Source organism: Anopheles ziemanni, chromosome 3 (genome assembly GCF_943734765.1).
Source record: "Anopheles ziemanni chromosome 3, idAnoZiCoDA_A2_x.2, whole genome shotgun sequence".
Taxonomy (NCBI): Eukaryota; Metazoa; Arthropoda; class Insecta; order Diptera; family Culicidae; genus Anopheles; species Anopheles ziemanni.
Window position 1 is genome coordinate 38,397,926 of NC_080706.1, and position 17,614 is coordinate 38,415,539.

At 43.7% G+C, this 17,614-nt stretch overlaps 1 protein-coding gene across 1 annotated transcript in view; it reads left to right on the plus strand.

Moving 5' to 3' along the window:
• Positions 1–988: 988 nt before the first annotated feature.
• Positions 989–17,614, plus strand: part of LOC131287838 (hemicentin-1) — a 37,054-nt gene continuing 20,428 nt past the window's right edge. The window contains exons 1-2 of the mRNA XM_058316923.1: positions 989–1,125; positions 3,214–3,425. Coding sequence (XP_058172906.1) covers positions 1,007–1,125; positions 3,214–3,425 — 331 coding nt within the window. The 5' untranslated portion in view covers positions 989–1,006. The remainder of the gene's footprint in view (positions 1,126–3,213; positions 3,426–17,614) is intronic.

A 17,614-nucleotide genomic window follows, 5' to 3' on the forward strand; every position in this document is an offset into this window, starting at 1 on the left:
CTTTTGTAACATGTACAAATTGCATGTCCGAACGTCATAGCATTTCTAAGCTACAAAACACGAGAGGGGATTTTTTTCTGGTAGTTTGACTCTCGAACTCCCAAATGAAACATTCTTAACGAGCCCGACGAGCGGTTCAAGGCTGGACCCGATGTACCGGTTCCTAACGTTCCGGGGATGAAGGATTCCAGCCCCATGTTAATCATTCCACGAGCACAGCACTCACCGTACTCCGTACCGGAGATCGATGCTGATACGCCCCGGGACGATTTGTGGCAGTAAATATTGGACCAGGACTCCACAAAGCGGACTTCATCAGAGCGAACTCTGTTCAGGGAATCCCAGTTTTTTCACAATTCTGAATATTCATTCGAGTTCGTTCGCTGCATGAATCTTTTATCTATCACGCACCCTGTTCGCTCTGCTGAAATATCACTTCCTGCTCATTCCTGCCGAAGTCCACAGTATTCGGAAACTGCGAACTGAAAAAGACCGACTGGCCGGAAAAAAAGGACATTCGAGTGACGCTGAATCACGCTTTTTGATTGTATGTAGGAATATGGGCACACACACACTTCGGCCCAAAGTTGGCTCAATGCGGAAGCGCGAGGGAATCAACTCCGAAACGGAACAACAATAGAATGTAATATGCATAAAGAACGCACACGGTTTGGGGCATATCGCTGGACGGCCCTAGTCTTGGGATGAGCGGTGAGTTTGCACAAAACAAAAATCATGCCTGTCACGCGCGGAGTTGGAAGTGTTCATTTCCGACAGCACGGACCCACGGATGTGCGGATATCGGCCAACAGTTGACAAAAATATTGACATAAATCCTGGACACGCAGCGTACGCCTCGAGTGGCAGCCCTTCTTCCCCGACAAGGACTACGGCAGTCCGGTGCAATAAACCATAGATATTTTTTTCAACCTATCTTCTGCCCCTGTCCCACACGCCCACTAACACGTTTTTCCTTCGCTTCTCTTTTGCAGTTCCTGTCGTTTCCATGGAGGCGCTCGTCGGGGAGACAATCTTTCTGCCGTGCAATATCAGCACACACGAGCCGGGTGACAATGTCGTGCTGGTGCTGTGGTACCGGGAAGATAAAGGATCGCCCATATACAGGTAAGCCGATTAGAGCTCCCCGGGTTGGCCGGGGGGACCGGACACCGAAAGGGGATAAGGTAAAGCGACGGGGGAGTGCTAGGCAATAATCGGCACCGAATTCGGGACGGCATATCGACTTTACGCAAGTCAACGCTAGCCGAGCGGGGCCGATTTTGTCGGCAAAGGCTAATCATCGAGGATGACATAACTGGTCGACTTTACGGACGGTCCGCCGAAAAACCCTTCCGTGGATTCGTGGATTATACGCATACGCATAGGTATTTGAATTCGTCCAGGCATGGAAAAGGCCTACCTTGATGCCATTGGATCGTCCATTCCGTCCCCCGGAGCATCTGTTAGCATTATCTTAATTGGTTTGACAGCCGTGGGACTCAGTTAACCGATCATTTTATGAAAAACATGAAAATAACTTTAAAAAATTATTTTTAAACTAAACTTTAAATAAATTGACTATGATTGTATTTAATTCATCCACACGTGATGTAGTTCTATCTACTATGCCCATTTACTTTTCATGTACCTATGTATTCGTGGTCAAATATAAAGTTTTGGCTCATTTTAAACGACGGTAAACTTTTTTTCAATGCTAAAAGTCAACGTGTCCTTTTCTGAACCCCATGTAAGAACTTTTAAGCACCAACATCAAAAACGAGAACTTCATATTGAACGTTAAATGATTCTTTAACACCATTATTCCACTACATTTATTAGCTATTCTCGAAAAACAATCTGTGTTGTACAGTGGAATTATGATCAATGAAAGTTACCTTTAGATAAAAGTTGCTGTTAATTGTAAAGAGATTTTTAGAGAACAAAGCATGTAATCAACAGAACGAAACAACGTTTCGAAAGGTTTCGTATTTGCAGAGTGATTTGTTTACATTCGCTTTGGAATTAATTGTTCAATCATTGCAAATCACTCTTTTTAATTATTCACTGAAAAAATCTCTCAGTTTGTTTAACAGCCTTTAATTTTATGATTCCGTTCGCAGGAAAGCTTTTATGTTTTTAATTTGTAAATATCTCTGTCCTAAACAATCCAATGGTCTTGACAGCGGTCTGGGCGCCCTGTCTGCTTTGTTTACCCACGCAAGATTAAACACCACCCGCAGAAAAGGTCAATCGAATAAAAAAAGAAATCCGAGCAAACAATAAATAAACATATAGCTTCTCCGATCGATCGTGAAGCTTGCGCACCAAGAAGAACCAATTGCCAGTTCTAGGTCTTGGCCGGCTCTTGGCAAGTCAATCAAAATGACGCAATGAAAATGACATTCCGCGTCATCGGGTGGAGGTGTCGAAAATGTTTGCCGCTCCGACATTTCGCAACACTTCAATCAATTCTTCATCAATTATGTAGATCATGTTTCTTCCTTTCGGTCGCTCCGTTGTCTCCGGAGATGCTCTCGGGCCGAAGGCGACGCGTCGCTTGGGCGACAATTGCCACGCTAAGGAAAGCTGGTTCCGTTCCGAGGTGCGAATAAATAATTCATCTTGCTGTTTTTACGATCGCACGGGCGTACTGAGGGCATGATGGGGCGGAGTTTGTTCCACTTCCCTCCAAGCCATGGCCGTTGCGTGGACAAGCGGCTCCACGGACCTGTTTTGGGCGTGCGGCACGAGTGGCTGCGTCGAAGAGCCACGCCGTTGGGAGCGCTGTGAACGAGATTGAGGAATCGGAAAATTTGTTACCGCATAATCGGTATGCGGATTGAGTACGGAGGCCAAGCTTTTTTCCAGGACTCATGACGTAGGGATGGGATACTCTTTGCTTGCATATTTAATTCGCTGTCTCCAAAATCACCAAATTTAAGGGTGGTCCACAAACTGTGTCTCTTGAACAGAAAAAGCCTTCAATATTTCATCCAAATGGAATGTTTTGCGGTACACAAACTGCCTCATTTTTCACTCATTTTTGTTGTACACATGTTTGTTTAAAAACACATTTTTTCGTGAGTTTATCTTTGCGTTAAATGATTTTAGCTTACTTATAATTTGTGGTCTGTAAAAGCAAATGCCAGTTTTATGTAAATCTTTAAAAAAATGCCACTTTTTCATCGTTAAACTCTTTCATCTCTTCCACAGTGCGGACACGCGGGGGCGCGACGATGCAACGTCGGCAAAGCGCTGGTCCGACGACGCCATGTTCGGTGACCGGGCCTACTTCAAGTTCGACAAGCAGCCGGGCGAGCTGGCGGTGCAGAACGTCCGCGAAACCGACAGCGGCATGTATCGGTGTCGGGTGGACTTCATAGTAGCGCAAACTAGGAATAGTGTCGTAAATCTAACAATAATTGGTGAGTGATGGGAGGGGCCACTGCAGTTAACGAGATATTTTCCAGCAGCCCACAGAAAACGGCAACTACGCACGACCCAAACCAATAGCCGATGGATTTGAACCAATCCCTGTTTGAAGCCTCCTCGTAAGCCCTTCATCCACACGTTTTGGGGCCGATGGTCGGAGTTAATGGGCTGGAATGCAGCTGAGTGGTGAATGGTCTCTGTGGGCATACAGGATGAGGTCCGCTTCCCGATAAGAGCCTGAAAATGTACGATTTACAGCCATAAACCACCAGCCGTTTTTCAGAACGATTTGCTTTCGGATGTCGGTTCTCTATCCTCGAGGGAGATGAGAATTTGTTACGGGATCTCAACGGATATTTGTGCATCATTTATTCAACGTATCGTGCATGTTTGATGCACTCAATTTTTTTGCTTCCATCCTCTGCCTCTTTTTTGAACACAGACGAGATGGACACTCTTAGCTGAAGGCCAACGCTTGCATTTGGCTTCCTTGTAAAATCCTAGGTAGGATTGCATACGTCGGATTGCTTTACATTGGTTCTGTTTGACTGGGGTTATCAAACCTCACCAGCCCAATCAAATCAATTCATAAGTAATGTGTTCATCCGTCGCATAAGAAGTTCGAAAAGGCATATTCAATTTGTTTTAAATATGAAAGTTTAAACAGAAACAAATGGGAAGTGGTGATCAATTCACTGAAATATTAATACAGATGAATATAGTTCTTTTATTGTTTTAGTTAACAAATGAAAAATAATTGCATTCTATGATTTGAAATACTCGACGTTGCTACATACACAAAGAATGAATCGGTAGAAACCAGAAAAAAATTTCCAACATCGACATGTATTGCCCTCGGCGAAGCTTGTACATGAAATTGAAAAATACCTATCCACTTAGGCGTCGTTCTTCAGCCAATCTTTGTAAATATGCTGGTTTTGCTATACCACCCGAGCCGAACCGATGTTTCCATCTCTCAGGCACGAAGGCTGAAAAAGGGTTCTTTCTTGTTACTTCAATTTTCTCCAGTTTTCCCAGCTGCGCACCTGAAGATGCAAATGCCAGGAACATTTTTCACATTTCGAGTGCGGTTGATAGGGGTTCAAACGGTAGCCATGTGTTCGAGGAAGGGCTACGAACGCCCTCTGGTTGTAATCAGCGATGGAACGTAGCTCCTTGCACGAAACCCGCCCGGTACATGGTGCAGGTGGTTGTTGATCTGCAAAGGAAAATTCAATGGAAATTTGATTAATAAACAAATGTTATTTCTTAACTATAGCTTGTAACCCTTCTAACAAGAGGCTTGAAGAGTTTTTAGGAGCAGAAAAAGCATCATATTGAATAGGAAGGAAGGATTAAGAAACTTTCAACTCAGCCATTAATTAAAAGCTGAACGACCTATTCGCATCATATTTGCGTACGGAGCGAATTCGTTGAGGCATTTTCAATTTGTCAAAGCGCCTGTAGTTCAATGTGTAACTTTGTAAGCCTCACTTGAGTAAGTGGAAATGCCATCCTTAATATGAAACATACAATCCTTTCAGGTCTTAATTTGCTTCGATAAATTGGTATCTAAAATCACATTTTCTTTTGATTGTGTTCTCTAAAACAATCCATAAATATTAAACTTCAAACGGTTCTTATGAAAGACTTAATAGTTCATAGAAAGTAATTATGCACTAATTTGTAGAATGGTGCTCGCCATGGGATTTATTATTATATTTAACATTAGTTGATCTCTTGTAAACAGCTCTCTTCCTTTACTTTTCCAACTCTGCTTAAATTGACCAAAAGCAATCAAACCTCAACCAGAACAGTCAGGCGGTGCTTAAAGCGCTCTGATTAAAGCTCCGTTGTTTCCCGCCGTTATCATCCATCGTGTTCGGCCTGTCGGCGATAAATCACTTTCCACCTCAAATATTCCCTGGACAGATCGACTTCCGTCTTACGCCTTCCCGTTTCTCGGCTTCGGTGTTGCCTTCCCTACTGTTACCGTGCAAAAACCCCAGACAAGCGGAAGACGCTTTATCATCGGACGCCGGGAACGTTAGGTATTGGTTAAATATAAATCAGAATCAATAGCGTTTACTTGTACTTTGCGGTATTAAAACTGGGGCCGGTTCGCATTTACGTCTCACCGGGGACCAATTTTTGTTGGCCCCACGCGCAAGCTGCCTGATTCATTGCCACAGGCCGGGGCGAATGTTCTTCGGCACATTTCCAATGAAGATGTTAAAGACCAACATCTTACGGTTGCCATGTCAAAGCCGCATCATGGGGTGGCTTGTTTTTCAGTATTTTTTTTCCATCGGAAACGAGCGAGCTTTGAAGGCGCCAGGAGCTCCAACATTCCCGCAGTGGCGTCGGCCGTAACGTGTTCATGCTGGAAGTTGATGACATATCTTTATGAGCATCAGAGCACCGGACTGGTTGTTGTTCTGCCTCGATGGTCGTTCGATTGTGGCCGACCCCTCGTCAAACTGAAGAAGGAATTGATAGAGCAATCATAATCGGTGGCTCGTGCGGCGGTGCGGCACGACATGTCAGCTCGCAGAACTTGCCAAATTGACATCTTGACGAGCGAACGCCACTCGATGCGGTGCTCCAGATGGAGAGGCATCGTTCCCGGGGCTGCTTGCGTGCGTTGGTCCCGATGGAAGCACACGCCAAAACGAGCTGTTTGGTCTATATGGAGGCTTGTTTTTGCCTACCGCTTTGGATGGGCGCTGCTACGAAAAGCCTAACGAAGCGCTTCCCTTCGGATGTTCCCGAATGGCGTTGCCTGGGGTGAGAAAACTCGATACAGTTCGGGGAAGTGCGCTATCGCACACTGGCGAGGAAAGATTCGTGCATTACAACACTGCTTTCTGTCCAATGGCAGTAGATTTCGAGTTACGGTTAGCTGCTATCGAAATTGGCAATGGATCGTTATGCCCATCGGATACTCTAGGAGCGTTAAGTACTGATCATTTGTAATGATGCATCCTCTGCGACATACTCTCCTTCATGAAACAGTGATACATTCAATGATTCAACACATTTATACCGCATATTTCAGCAAAATTAGCACGTGTAGATGAAACCACTTATGTACATTGTTAAATGAATCGCAATACTTTAAACATTATTTTTGTAATGCAAATATAAAATATAACTGTTTTACTTCTACACATCGAACCAAAGTAGTTATTGAATCATTCCTACATTCCAATAAACAACTTCATGGCATTACGATTCGCTGCAATTGCATCACGAATAAGCCTTTGAGAAGCGTTGAGCAATGCAATTGGGCTGAAATAATGTTCCTACCGCGATGTAATTAAACACACATTAAACAAACATATTATGTACAATTTATTGTGGCATCATAGACCTGGTTTATTTACAATCCCAGCTGAAAAAACTCGATAGTATGATTGATTTGTTTTTAAATTAACCATATGAAAGCAAATAAATAAGGTGGGAATGTTTAAATAAGCATAAGGTGGGAATGGGGGTCCGCGACAGCCGAGCGGTGGCGCCGGTTAGAAAATCGGCCCATGAGCGCCGGGGCTCACTACCTCGACGGCGTGGGTTCGAATCCCAACCGCGACCGGACCCTCCCCTGTACGAGAGGACTGACTATCCACGTACAACAGGGAAACAAGTCTCGTAAGCCCTTAACTGGCAGGCATGACCAAGAGGTCGTTACGCCAAGAAGAAGAATGTTTAAAGTTGGAGTTATGATCAATATAATTTTGGTAGCACATTGTATGAAATCAAAAATAGATAATGTTACCAACAACTACCAAATATCCAGGGAACTTTCTGTGTAGGAGTTTAATTTTCGGAGAACTCTGCATCGTAGTCATTTAATCAGCTTTATGGTGGATAATTTTTCTTTAGTGTTTTTAGTTAGCACTTCTTCTTACAATCTCAATCACAAACTACCATGTCCACCATCAAATATATGATTGAATTTTAAGAAGACAGCTATGATTTAATGATATGCTTATTTGCTTTCGATACTAAGTTCAAGTTTTGCATTTAAATTCTAAAAGGTTTAATTATTAGCTTAATATATTAAAATATTATGTTCAATTATTTCTATCGGTCTGTTCCAACTACGTTAGAACTGTTCCCATTGCAGTATCATCATGCTGAAGTACAAATCTCAACGGAGGACTGATAAAATTTCAGTAATTGATTTCTCTATGCACCCCTTTCCACTCGTTCACTTACCGAGCTCGCGTACCTCCAGCCTGTCAGCCCCAGTCTGTACAATTCAATTTCATTCGCGCAATCTTGACATTGTAACAAAATCAGCATCACTCACCAGGGACCGATTATCGACAGCAAGTACACTTTGAAGCAGTCCACGGTTGCAAGCACCCGCCCACAGATGCCGAGAAATCCTTCCGAGTCATTCGCCAACGACTTCCAACGCTGCATCGCTTGACGAGCTTAAAGCAGCTCGGAATCGATTCTTGAACGTCAGCTCCACGGGACTAGACATAAAACGTCATATTTATCTTGGGAAGAATTCAGTGACATTTGCTCGCCTCCGAAGGGGGTGAAGAACACCCCACCACACCAACCAGCGAAACACGAAACAAGCGGGGTCGGACTCGGGGACTCCCTGCCGATATATAGGAAATGGGGATTGAAAAAAACGAAATAAACCGTTTAGCAAACATACCGATCCAACGCTCACACCCTCCTTCTCCTCGCATCAATATGGCGGGAGGAAAAGTCCTTTTCAGGAGTGGTTTTCAGTTCCCCGGGTGTGTTCGCTGCGCCAAAAGCCAAAGATGAGTGCCAAAGCCGACGTTATACCGTGGGCGGGCTCGCCCAGCGAAGGGTGGTCTTAGATAACCTTTTAAAGTGGAAATTTATAACGTAATAATGTGAGTTTTGTTATTTTCCTCTCTTTGGCATCATCTTTTCGATTGGCGCTCGGTTTACACCAGCCGCACTCTGGACGGTGAGGTTGACTTTGGCCTGAAATCAACAACCTGAAGCAACTTCTTTTTTTACTATCTTCTCAACCAAAGGGGTTTCCGCTTGCCACGCTCATATCCAGTTTGTGCCAAGCGCTGGGAGGTTCTTCGTTTTAAGTACTCCATACAAGGTCGTTAAGTGTTCTTCCCTTGAGACCTTACGTTTCACCGAACGTCATAAAGTAGCGAATTGTATTTGCTCGTTTTATTCGACAATCGGTGCGACGCTGGAGGCAAGTTTTCACAGGGGATCGAAAAGGATTATTTCTGGATTGACTGTCGGGTTATGACTTCACACACGGGCACACGGTACGAAAGATTGTAGCTTTAAACGTTGGGGGAAATAAATGTGGCAAAAATTGAAAACGAAAACAATATTGTTTACTTGTCCACCCATCATTGGAAAATAAATCTTATGAGTTCATGAGAATCAAATGTATACATAATTGTTATAAATTAATATGGATCTTTCAATAACCAATCAACAATGGATATCAAGAGGAACGTCTTTTGTTATAGAGAATACCCACAAAAGGAATGATTATTCCTAATGAGTTTATTTTACAACACAACAAACGTATATTTAACATGACTGGCCTCAAACAAGTGTACAGCATATCATATTACAATTTTACAGCACAAACACTCATATAAACGACTGGATACAATACGAACTGTAATTGTCCAGCCGTTTTTAGTTCTCTTAGTTGTTCGATAATGGTATTTGACGCGTGTTTTATTAAAATCAAAATCTCGATTCCATTACCGATTGAAGGTCGTTAACATAACCCTTAACATTACTGCTTGCAATAAAAAGGATAGTGTGCAGAGTGAAAAAACTAAAATTGTTCCTTCTATGCATATTTCTTGTAACACTGCAAAATGGAGATATTGAGACGAAGAAAAGTCCACTATTATAGACAGAGTTATATGTAAAAATACAAAACCAAGTTTAAATTTTTAATTGCAATTTAAAGAAAATGTAAATACAATGGAACAAAGACCATCCTGCGATTTCCCAGAAGCCACTAGAAAGTTCATCCTTTAATGTTCAGTTGAACCCAACTTTATCCAAAAACCGAACAACATTTCAGACGATTTTCCCGCCTTTCGGTGATGGTTCATTTCCAAAGGTTCAAAGCAATGCTGATTTAATCGCACTGTTTTCACCAACCAATTTCGCGCCCGACCGAGCCGCTTGCAACGATAATTGCTTTTCTACACGCTAAAAGTAACGATTTTGTCCCTCCAAAATTTCCTCCCTTAATTATGCTGATGCCTCCCGACGGGCGCGGGCGTCCCGTTTCGATTTCCGCGGCGCGCAATGCCACGCGAAAGCGCAAGAGAAAGTTTTGTCCGGCCGGCAGCGCAGGATCGCTCCGGGCGGGATAATTTCACCCCGATCGGGGAACCGGAAGGTACGATGCGTCGATGGCCGTGGGGAAGGGTTCACCGATTCGGCAGCACCATAACGAGCTCGGTGGAATTGCAGTAACAACTTCGACAACCAAGAAATTGCTTTCTGTTTTTCTTCAACCAACAGGACACCGTCGCCGTTGACACCGGCATTTTGTTTACCGACAACGACCGGCACAATGCAGCTGTTTGGGAAAGATTTCCTCGGCTCCGCCCACGCTCCGGTGAAAAACGCTCCCACCGCTCGATCGCTCGAGCGACTAATCGTCGTGACCTCAAACTTTTCCTCTAACGAAGGCAGCTACTGTCCCAGATTCGATTCCAACCGCTCGCTTCTCGCGAGTTCTCGCTTTCCTCCGCCTTTGGACCGTTTTCCGATGTTTCCAATGTCCACCCCAAACCATCGTCCGCAATCGACGTCATCTTCTTCCGGCTGGTACTTTGTTACAGAGCGAGCTGCAAATAATCATCTCATTCAACAGATCGATTTATGTTAAATTGATTATTTTCCCATTCGTTACGGGTTTTTTCCCCCCGCTCCAAACGAAGGAATGGAGCGAGGGAGGTGGTTTGGGAAATCATTTCCCTCCGGGCAATTGGACAACGAAAGGTTCTTGACGGAAACGCCCGGGGTGCGGGGGTTTTGCAACGAGTTCGATTGCGACGACGATTTGTCCTGTCCCATGTAGTTTGTTTTCCGTAGTTTTTCCCGGGCTACTCGAGGGAGAATTGTCCAAGGGATACCAAACCGAAACCCCTGCTCGTCGTCAGCGGCCGATACTAATGGAAGGAAAACATCGAACAGCACGGCGAGGATTGATTGATCCCGTCCCGTTCCTCACCCAGGCCGATTCCTTTCGTTACAAGCGGCAGCCATTAGTAACACACCAACTATCACGTCCAGGCACCCCTTTGCGTCCCGATTCGACATCGGCCGATCGTTTGCCGATCCAGTGGTGGCTGGTGGGGGCAGCATTTCGGTGGGAAATAAGGAGGGAACAAGTGCAAACATCAGGAAGAAAAATCGAAGACATTCCAACGGCATCCGACTCTTTTCTCCTTGAGCCAATCTACGAGAACATGGGGAATGGGAATGTTGAATGTACATATAACTTTGATCGGAAGAAAACGAGGCCACCGTTCTAACGCGACCAGTTGACTGGTGGTAGGCAGAGAAACAAGAGAGACCGGAGGGGAATTGGAAATGTTTTGACACGAGAAAACATCACACGGGGGCGTGTGGATCGAGCTCCGGGTCAGCGGTCAAACGCATGTTTCTTGGCACTTTGTTGGCAAATCAGATCCTTTTTTTTATTGTTTGCGATGGAGACAATGGAAGTAGCATGTTTTAAGGGTGCGGTAGGGTGTCGGTGTGGGAGGTATTCTCTTTGGAGACACTTTGAAATAGATTCTAGCTCCCAGATGGGAGATTCTGACGTGATGAATGTTATCTTCCATTGCCGTTTGACTCGGAAGAGGAAGGACGCACTGGGGACGTACTGTTTACCAGGCCGGATGTAAAATTGGTCATTTCTAGATAGCACTACATAAATTTGTGTTATTTTACGGACGGAAAAAGGACCATTTTGAAAAAAGCTTTCTAGCATTTAAAGTTATGTTGCAGGGAAAAAGTTGAAGCAGAAGAAATAATAATTTACTTCATTCGAATTTCAAAACAATCATTAGACAACGCAAAAAAAGTTTTTGGTGAAGTTTTGTTTATAATGATGTATATCTCACATAAAATTAATATTAGTTCTAGTTGAAAAATCAACTCATTTATTTGCATCATGCAAATGGACAAAATTTTATTTAAATTCTATTAGAGCAGGTTCCATCGATTTTTATTTCAGATATCTATTGAGCATTGTTTTTTTACATTTTCACTGAATTTTTACATGTTGTTTATCAAAAAGTTTCCCATAATTATACCAACCAACCAAACAACCAGAACAACTAACATTATTTAACAGTTTGTTATGAATTCATCATCAAGTTAATCAAAATAATGTAAAAACCCATCACGAGAAAGAAGTAACGATTGACTTGTTCAGTTTTCGCAGAAATGATATCCATTTGATAGAGCAGATCTTACAAAATAAAATTATCGTCTAAACATGATTCTCCTTAAAATTACATATACAAGATGTCTGCAGGAAGACTTTCGATGCTACCATTCATGAAAATGTTGAGCACATTAGTTGGGCACATATTCGTCATTGAAACATATTATCGTGCTAGGAATATTTCCAAGATTACTAAATTGTCCATAGCTAAGCATCAAATAATAACATAAAACCTTAGTTATGAAAAGAAAAACAAAAGTCCCAAAGGACATAAATAAAACGACAAAAACTGATAAAGCTCAAAATATTTTCAGAATAACTTTGTTTATGAAAAGACAATACACATTTCAAAAAAACAAAAAATTTCAATTGGCATTGAAATATTGCAGTTCACAGCGAATTTCTAACATCATGCTTAATAAATTAAGATTCAAGTACATTCGATTATGGTACACAAATGCCGCCATATAGATTGTTTTCGTTTCATATCAAGCCATCAAGAGAAGTACCAAACTTTCCCAAGGGAAACAAAAACATTGTTCGAAAATTATCATTCAAAGATACCTCAAGCGAATAAATGAATTCCTCCAGGTCTCTTATCGTCCATTTTGGTACATATTCAACTGTCTGCGGAACAAAACGAAAGTTTTCACCATGCGCCTCACGCGTGGCCGCATTCTCACTGGGAGTTTGGTTTGTTTGTCTGTTTGTTCGGCTTTCGTAATACCCGCGCTTCCGCCGAATGTGTCAACCTTCACGCAATCGGAGCCGGTTCTCGAGTGGGAAACGCAAAGCCCGGAACCGGAACCAGGCACTTGTACCAGCGAGACAGATCGGAACGGATGGTTGTTGAAAATTTCCATCGGAAAATCGGTTTTTCCTTTCGCCCGGCTCGCGTTTGGCGTGCGGTCGAACCGTCGCCACCATTGTCAATCCGGCCGGAACGCACGTGCGGCTGCGGCGGTGGCGGGTCAGCGGATCATGGCGAAAGACAAGAAGCTGTGGAAAACTTTTTCCATGTTGCATAATTTTCAATATCCTTCGCCAGGCCGGATGGCTCCCGTTGTTTCCGCTCCAACCCCGGCCCGGCCGCGTCTCGTGCCTGTGGTTATCAACTTGTTCCAAATGCTTTCTCATTCGCAACCCGCACCAACTCGTTCCCCGGGCAAGAGTCACGAGGAACGCCACAATAAATATCTCGAGTCGAGTGTCCCGATAAAATGGCACCACGGTGCCATTTCGCTACGACAGCGCCTCGCCGAATGCCTGCATCCAGATGATGGCGAACCCCCTCGGCCTCGGGAAGACGTAAAAACGCACCCCAAACTCCACGAGCCGGGCCGCGGAAAAGTGACGCCGGGCCGATGGAAATGTATAACTTTTATGGCGCATAACTTGAGCGTATTGAAAAACGCATCCATTCTAACGCCAGCCGAGCGCCGATCCGGATGCGGTCGATTTGCGGAGGGACCGAGGGTACCGCGGTATCGAAGGGAAATGAAATCGAACTTTTATGCTTTTCCGCGGGGCCATTATTCCTACATCTCACTTTTACCCGCCCGCCTTCCCTGCCAGCGTCGGCGCAGGATGAAAAGATGTTTTTGCGGATTCCTCCGCACGACGACGCATTTATGATCTTGCCGACCTCCTTTATAATGTCACTAGTCGAGTGTGAATGTTCGAATGGCAGGGCGGGAGCAGGGTGGAGAACCGATATGGAAAGTAGGACGGAAAGGTGGGGCGCGGGGTTCGCGTTCGAGCGCCTCTCGAACGGGCGTCGAGGGTGAAAGTGACAATAACGATCCCATTTTTATGATCTCCCTCCATCGATGGGAAGGAATCGATGGCGAAGCGATAGGAATGCCATGTCGTCACAATGTTATCAGCAGATGAAGAGCTTCTGCTTCATGTGCTTTGGGAGTTGGGAACTGGATTTTGATTTCGTTATTGCTGACCTGGCTCATTGAGTTTCTTCTGTATTTACTCCCTATAACGAGCAGGAGGCTCTGGATGTAATGAACATTATGTTCGTTATAACACCGGAAGTGCTAGATGGAACTGTCAATAAAAATGTTATACAAACTAAAACGAAAATCAATTTTGATATTTCCTACCAGTTGGAGGTTGGAAGGACAAACACAATTTAATGCATAAATGAGTTCCAAGATTCTTCTTTAGGTAGTGTCAAATACTATACATTTTAAAATACGGTTGATGTAAATCATGCTTGCACGGTTAGTTTGAAGACAACTTTGTAGTTCAACTAAATTAAAATTCCAAGCATGAATATAACAAATGTACTTGAGTGAATACAAATCACTTTAACTGTTTTTCCTCATCATAAGAAAAAACCGCTTTTCCAATACACCATTGGCTCACGTTGGTTTCTTTTGCTCCATTCCTGCAATTGACAGTTTTTGCGCAAGTAACGCTCTTCACTTTCCGAAACGTGTAATGACTCGCGTTAAATAAGCTAATGACTCGCGAAAGTAACTTCTACGGTAAGGACTCTTCTGCCAGGCATAGAATTGGGTGAGGGTGCGCATCCCATTGCTCTTTTCCCTCTTTCCCATCGAGTGGCGCAGCGCTGAAGGTGGCTGTAAAAATAAATGATCAAATTGTAAACGAAATTACACCTCGTTCGAACAACCTCCGCGGTGCTCCTGCTGAAGGTCGCCCTTCGCGTGTCCTGCTGGACCCTTTTCCCGCAAGGGTTCCTGTCGGCGGCGAAGGACACAAACCGAAGTCGCGCTGACGGATGTTTTGATAGGACGCTTTCCTCTCCGCCGGTGCGGGGGTCGACTCTTTGATGCCTGAAGCCGCCACCGTCAAAGTCACTGGAAACTGATGGGCGCGCGTGGAAAGGACTGACGATCAGCTTTTCCCTTTTTCTGTGCAGCCCCGCACCGTTCCAAAAGAGATGAAAGTGGATCGGTTTGGGGCCGCGCCAAATGAAATGGAACGAAATAAACATAAAAACGTTGGAGTGATGTTTTCCTGCGCTAAGGCTACCGGAACGGAGGCAGATCGGCGACTCAAAGCGCGAGAAACCGGGTACGGGGAAACCCGACGAATGGAATACTGGCAGGCCAGAAAGGTACATAAAAAGGACTGAAAAACGATACCACTACTCTCTAGCCTGAACGGATGGGGAGGAACTGGGGAAAAGTATTCAAATTCGACAGGTTCACCAGCATTACACACTTTTCCGTCGACCAACTCGACTTCCGGAATGGTTTGATTTCGAGGGCGGACGAAAGCGACCGGAAACATTGCTGACCGTAGTGAAAATCCCTCGCCTAGAAACTCCCATCACTGAAACGGTTTGGTTTGAAGGACGCCGCGGGAAACGGCCGGGACGGGAAAAGCCGTTTGATCCTTCCTTATAGTCGCCGTTTGTCATTTATCGTTCTCATTTCCTGGATTTGATAAGGCATGTGGAATGGTGTCGTAAAGTGCTATCGCGTTGAGGAAATGATGACAAAAGATGGGAAAAACATCCAGGATTCACTCGTAACGGACGAAGTATTTTAAGCATATGTTTGCTCTACGAAAAAAAGCATCGTTAGCGTAGGGAACTGCAGGCATGTGATAATGCTATCTTTAGGTAATTTGGAGCATAACTTCTAAAGGAAGACTTTCTTTAAAAGCCGAACGGTCCGGGTTTGGAGCAATTAAAGTAATTTAGGATTACTTTCTTGTATGTATTTGGTGGGAATTTAATCCGCTGAATCATTAACCCATTTTGCTAACCTAACAGTCAAAATGTTGCATTTGTTCATTGGCTACTCAGGTTTTACTTGATTAGTTTGATCAATGTTTCTGTTTCGTATCCTTGATTAAAGTCATTTCTCATGCCTGAATAAATATTCTATGTTCAACAACATTTTTAAATTTTTGGCTAGTTGTGTCATCAGACAACAGGTGTTAACCAACATGTGTTGTTGAAACTACCGCGGTATTGCTGTTAAATCACCCAAACGGGTTGGTTTTATCGAAATCAATAAAAAAAACGTCTGACGAAATCATCGAAATCAATAAAAAAAGCTTGTGTTAACAGCTTCGAAGGACAAAAAAGAACGCAAGCCAAATTTGTTGACTTTGCGCTGCTACTAAAATTGTTAAATAAACTTCTTCTCAGTTCAAAAAGTCTGCTTGAGATGGTAAAAATACAGGATTACATTTGCATTCATACCACACGGCTCAGCAACAATGGCTGAACTGCTTTCATGATGTGTTTGCCGTCTTTCAATTTAGTCTAGTTTCGAGGAATTTGATAATAAAAATGTTTGAAATGGCAATTTTGTTATTCAGGAAAATGTTGGAACAACTTTAATGGACGGGTTTAACGACTTGAACTATGTATAAGGTTTTATTTTAGAAACACAATTTGTTAGTTTTGTTTTTCTACAAAACACAATTAGAGCAATGTACCAGAATGATTTTTCTAGAAATGGGAACCGATATATGTTTGATGGTTCTGAAGCTAAGACTACCTGAAAATCGAAGAATATCGTTTGGTAATGATACATAATGACTAAGAACGATAAATAGAGGGGTCTCTTAACAGAAATAGGATACCGACAACTATTGAACTCTTGATGAAACATACCTAAATTGCAGTTTTACTACGTAAGCGTAATATTCGTATGGTTTCTGGTTTGTTACATGGCATCGTTACACCTCTCTTTTTACTGATCTTAAAAATGACGGTCTTACCTCAAGATTGTTTGATCACATATTCCAACGAACCTTCATCAAAGTGATTGTTTTTGTTCCATACAAAATAAATGAGTACTATCATAGAAAAAACAACAAAATAAACGAGTTCAATACTATCTATCATACACGATAGAAATTGCGTATGGAAGCGAAATTAAACTCTGTCTTTAAAAAACTCTGGTTGGTCGCGCGATGACTTGTAAAATCCACCGACCCAGGGAATAAATCGCAGTGGCAGTTCCGTACGTGATCTTTCACCCCTACTATCACAAAACCACCCCGGTCCAGATCCAGCGGAACTCCATCAATCTTCGGCCTGTTCTAGCGTAGGACTCACCAGCCCGTACCGATCGTAGCTAATTCGGCACATCTGGTAAAGGTTAATTTTCGGCCATTTCCACCGAACGGTGTTCGGAAATTCATGGGCCACTAAATTCGTCGATGAAGAAGACTAATAAAAAGCCGTGCCGAGTGAAGACGCAAGGTTTTTCCCCATCTTCACCGGAGTCGTTTTTTCTCCCGTTCGATACTTGCTTTCTGTGTGTGGAGTAGTGGACCCCGGGTTTGGGAACGGGCTTTTGTAGCTGCAGCTGCGTTAAATTATCGGCAGCAAATACTAAGCGCCTGCAATTGGCATTGGACGCTGGCACGATGGTTTGTCGTGGTCGCGGTCGAACGACTAGAAACCGTTCGGAAACTGGCAACCGGATCGGGCCAGTGCACTTTAACATGAAAGAAAGAAGTGCCGGTGAGTGGTGAGTTTTATTCCAGCTGCTTCTCATTGTGCCAGGTATGGTTCTTCAGGCAGAGGCAAAAGGAATTTTCGCGAATGGCAAGAATAAAACTTCCCAGCCTCTCGAATTTTTCGCACGGGAAACGATGCAAGAATGATTGGCCCACAAACTAGCTCCGGAATCGTTTTCTACCTTTGGTACGCGAGCGGTCGGAACACACGGTGACAGCGGGGCAAGTGGCACAAGGCCGTATTATTATGGTTCA